Below are 4611 nucleotides of genomic sequence, written 5' to 3'. Positions count from 1 at the left end.
TTACTAACCACAACATTTTTAACAACTTTATTTGTAAAAATATTTTTTTATAAACATAGACATTTATAATTTTTGTATGTAGCATCAACTTTGCATGCATGTAACATATAAAATTTTTGGCCATCAATTTATATCAAAATACTCAAGTATGTATCTCCTCCAAAACGAATAAAATGTAAAACGGGGCATAAAGACTCACATTTGGTGCGTGATTCTCGAGTTTAGACAGGAGGTTCGGTGAGGTTTTTGCTTCGTTCAAGACCTGGTATCTTCACCAAACAATAAACAAATCTATATTTAGATGATTGGAACTCACAACGATGCTCAAAACAGCAAGTTTTTAGATTTTTAATGTGAAATAAACTCACCAAAACAACTACAGAATCTGTCGACGAAAATGGGGTGGCCGGAGATGTTTCCGGCAACTTTCTCGCCTCCTTTTCTTCTTGTTCCAGCAACTATTATAGAGGAAAAATAGGTGGCAACAAGATCGATCAAAGGGAGGGTGTTTGGTTGTCTCGAGGAGTGGTTAAACAGGGAAGAAATCTGAGAGGCTGCTGCCTCTCTTCTTGCCAGTAAAACAGCCAACAAACACCTCCGGTGGAGGTGTTCCTTGACGAACTCGAAGTTAGGCTAGAAGAGAAGGAGGGAAAAAGGTTTAAAGGGTGTTTTTGGGCTGCCATTTTCAGCCATGAAGAGTGTTGGGTTTTCTATGCATCAAATACACTCTAAAACTAGGCAACGGAAAAATCGAAACATTGATATACCTAAGTGTACATACATCCTATGGATCTATGGCTTCATGCTAATTACATCAACCCTAGAAAACTAAAACATAAGTTAGAAAACATACCTCTTATGTAGCCCTTGATCTCCATGCTTGTGATCTTGAACCTCCATGAAGTTGCTTGGATGAAAGGACCCAAACTAGAATCCCTCTAATGGTATCACACCCAATGACACCAAACAGTGGAATAAAAATAACTAGGAGAAGGGTCAATTTCACAAACCCAAAGGGGTTAGAAATCGTCCCTAAGAGGGGGAGGAAGAAGGGTTGGCAAATACTTCAAGCCAAGGTGCAAGGAGGAATGAAATCCCTAAGGCTCTATTTATAGCCTTGGATCCCTCCTAGGGTTTAGTACTCCTTCCCATGTGGGATGGAGGCCTCACCACGAAATTCACTCCTTTCCCATGTGGGATGGAGTGATTTTCAACCAACCCTAATTCTATAAGGGTTTTGGAACATTCCTGATTAACCAACTATCGATTAATGAACATTCAGCCCTTTAATTAATTAAACTGTTAATTAATTCCCAAAATATATTTCCAAAATATATTTCCAATTAGTTTCTAATTAATTATTAACCATAATAATTAATAAACTAATTTTTCCTTTATTTATTCTACTCAATTTGGGTCTTGAGGGCAACCCAAAAGGACCCTGCTATTATTAGAAATATTACCAATAGTTAATGACCTTGGGCACTATTCCAACAGTCTCCCACTTGGACAAGTCATCAACTATACGAGGACTAATATTTCTCCAATAATCAACAGCGAGTTAGCCATCCAATGCAACTACCGAACTCTTGATTTAATCAAGATTCAGCCCTTAGATAAGTGATCAACTATCCCTTCGTTCTATGATATCTGTATGAATTCGAGACATGGATAATGGTCAATCTCAAGAATTCAAGATTATGTTTCCTGATATAGATTTGTGACGACTGCATGTAACTACTAAATTAAACACATCAATTCCAGTCAGGGCTCGGCCAAGCACTTTAGATGTCAGCACCAAATCATCGAGGGCCCTTAGATATCGCTTCTCCCATTAAGGCAGAAGGAACGAATAAACTTCGACTACATAGGTCTGCCTATTTCATCATGTCACACATGAATATACCCTTTATAACTACCAGTTACGGTTAGCGTTGGAGTAGTCCAATGCATAACAGAATCATAGAGCAAAGCCCCACATGTATCTAGGTTTGAAGAATAGAAGATATTATCGTCTTAGAATTACTCGTGACTGAATCCATGAAGTAATCTCTAAGCGTGGGTTGGTCTAATACTTAAATCTCTATTAAGCACTCATGAGTTTTAGCGCAATATCTTTTCTATGTCCAATTAATATGGACAATCCACTAATACTCATGACAGTCTTGAATCACTACTTACTTCCAAGAGTATGACCGACTGTGGACGTTTGAGTAAATTAATACTCGGGAAGTAGGTTCCAAACATCCAAAAGTAAGAACGCAGTAATAAGCTAATTGAAATGACCGAACTCCATCATATATTAAGATCACCACTTAATAATCACCAAATCAAATTAAAACTTATATTGCTTAAAGTTCTCGGGTTTTAAAACAAACCAAACTAAGAGTGTTTAAGCCAATTCATTTGCAAATCTAATGTCTGTCGACTATGTCTGACTGTCAGACTTGGTCAATGACATCGGCTTATGGAATGGATCGACAAGATTATCTTTCGATATGACATACTGACTATGACGTCTTCACATTTGAATCACTATCAAACGTGATGGTACATACTGAGTATATGTCATGTGAGCTTGTGTGACTTGGGATCCATACTCGAGGTAACTTCACCCTTAAAGTCACAAAGAGACTTCATAAGGACCATCAATGATTAAATTTCAACAAAGATGTCACTAATGAATCTCTTTCAGCCACATTGTCTTCTTTGCAATTTAACCAACCACAACATACTCTAAGTTTGCAAAATCCACTATGGTGTAATACTTGGTACTCTTCCAAGCTAAAACTTCACCATTCAGAGAAGCACGAAATCCGACTACAAACAGAAACGTCTTTATTAGTATGGAACTTAGCATCAATGTAACTCTTACAATGATCTCTTCCATACTATCAAGATCATATCTTCTGTCCTCCAAGGACACTTAAGAATGTTCTTGATCTTGATTCATTGATTCTTGCCAAAAATGAACTAATCCAACTTGTGTTGCACGAGGCATACAAGTCATTAGATGTGGTACATGTCAAGGCATGTATGATCGATCCCATGGCAGAAGCATGTGCGACACAAATCATTTTCTTTAGCTCAATAGTAGAACCAGGACATTATCATTGCTCAATGTCATGCCATATTGTAATAAGCCTAAACTCGTTTTCGAGTTTCCTCAACATTCCATGTAGTTTGGCTTAATCCAATGAATCACTTTGATCTATCTCCATAGATCCTTATTATGCACGTGTCTTGTATCTCCCATGTATATCATAGCGAAACAGTTCTCATACCAAGCCAAGCTTTTACACCTGCTAAGTTAGAATATAGTTTCCTATAAATCGTACATTGTCTATGTACAATACAAGGTCGACCACAGTGCTCCCACTAGCACTGACATATATATAGCTTATCTGTGTTTCTCGAAATTCAAACTCCTTGAACTTTTCTCATTGAAACAAAGATTCCAATTACTCCCACTAGCTTTGACATATGTATGGCTCATCTTTATTTTTCAAAATTCAAACTTTTTGAACTTTCTTATTGAAATAATGATCCATCTGCGAGATGCTTATTTCGGTCCATAAATGAACTTGTTAAGCTTACACATCCTTCAAAACCTATCATGGTTTAATTATGTGTTTGTTCCAATCTATGATTGTCTCTACTTGAAGATCCACTTGCACTTAAGGGCTAAGGTCAAGTGCTTGATCTACCAAATTACAATATACATGGATTGAATCTCGCTTTCCATTTCCTCCTTCTATGTTGTAGCCTTTAGGGCCTACCATAGCTTCTGATAGCTGGTACACTCTGATTGTTATCTACCAGTGACTCACATACCTTAGTAATATAAAATCTTATATAACAATGTGTATGACTCACATACCTTTTCGAACAATTGGGGGTATTTCTTCTGCATTTGGTCATCTCGTTCCCACGTGAACTTTGGTCCCCTTTTAGAGTTCCAACACACTTTCACGACAGGAATGCGACTTTGTCTCAATTTCTTGATCTCACGGTCCATCATCTCAATTAGTTCTTCAACAAAGTGTAGATCAGTGTTTAACTCGATCTCGTCGAGAGAGATGACAAGAGTATCATCATCCAAACACTTTTTCAAATTTGAAACATGAAAGACATCATGTACTTTTTCCCGTTCTTGAGGCAATTTTAGCCGATAAGCAACGGGCCCAATTCTTCCAAGAATGTCGAAAGGCCCTATGTATCGTGGGTTTAGCTTACCTCTCTTTCCGAATCTAATCATCCCTTTCCAAGGTGAGACTTTTAACATAACTTTATTGCCTACTTGGAATTGCAAGGGTTTACGTCTCACGTCCACATAATTTTTCTGATGACTACATGGAGTTTTGAATCGCTCTTTGATTTGCACGATCTTCTCGGTCGTCTCGTGGATTATTTCAGGGCCGTCCGTAGAGTATCTCCAGAATGTTTTCTAGCTAGTTGTGTATCTCCAACTTCTACCCAACATAACGGTGAACGACATTTTCTTCCGTTTAGAGCCTCAAACTGTGCGGCTTTTATGCTAGAGTGGTAGCTGTTGCTATATGAAAACTTAATTGAGGGTAAATGAATATCCCATGAGTTTCCAAAATCTAA

The 4611-nt window shown here is 37.7% G+C and overlaps 1 protein-coding gene across 1 annotated transcript; it reads right to left on the bottom strand.

Moving 5' to 3' along the window:
- Positions 1–3677: 3677 nt before the first annotated feature.
- LOC145124904 (uncharacterized) lies at positions 3678–4258 on the bottom strand. Its single transcript, XM_079060384.1, has 2 exons — positions 3881–4258; positions 3678–3815 (listed from the first exon to the last, which is right to left on the bottom strand). Exons 1-2 carry the CDS (start codon positions 4256–4258, stop codon positions 3678–3680), a joined length of 516 nt encoding a protein of 171 aa, XP_078916510.1.
- Positions 4259–4611: the final 353 nt, after the last annotated feature.

This window comes from Lactuca virosa, chromosome 1 (genome assembly GCF_052849685.1).
Source record: "Lactuca virosa cultivar CGN04683 chromosome 1, Lactuca_virosa_CGN04683_v6, whole genome shotgun sequence".
NCBI lineage: Eukaryota > Viridiplantae > Streptophyta > Magnoliopsida > Asterales > Asteraceae > Lactuca > Lactuca virosa.
The sequence above is the reverse complement of the archived record's forward strand: the minus strand, read 5'-3'. Positions and strand labels throughout refer to the sequence as shown.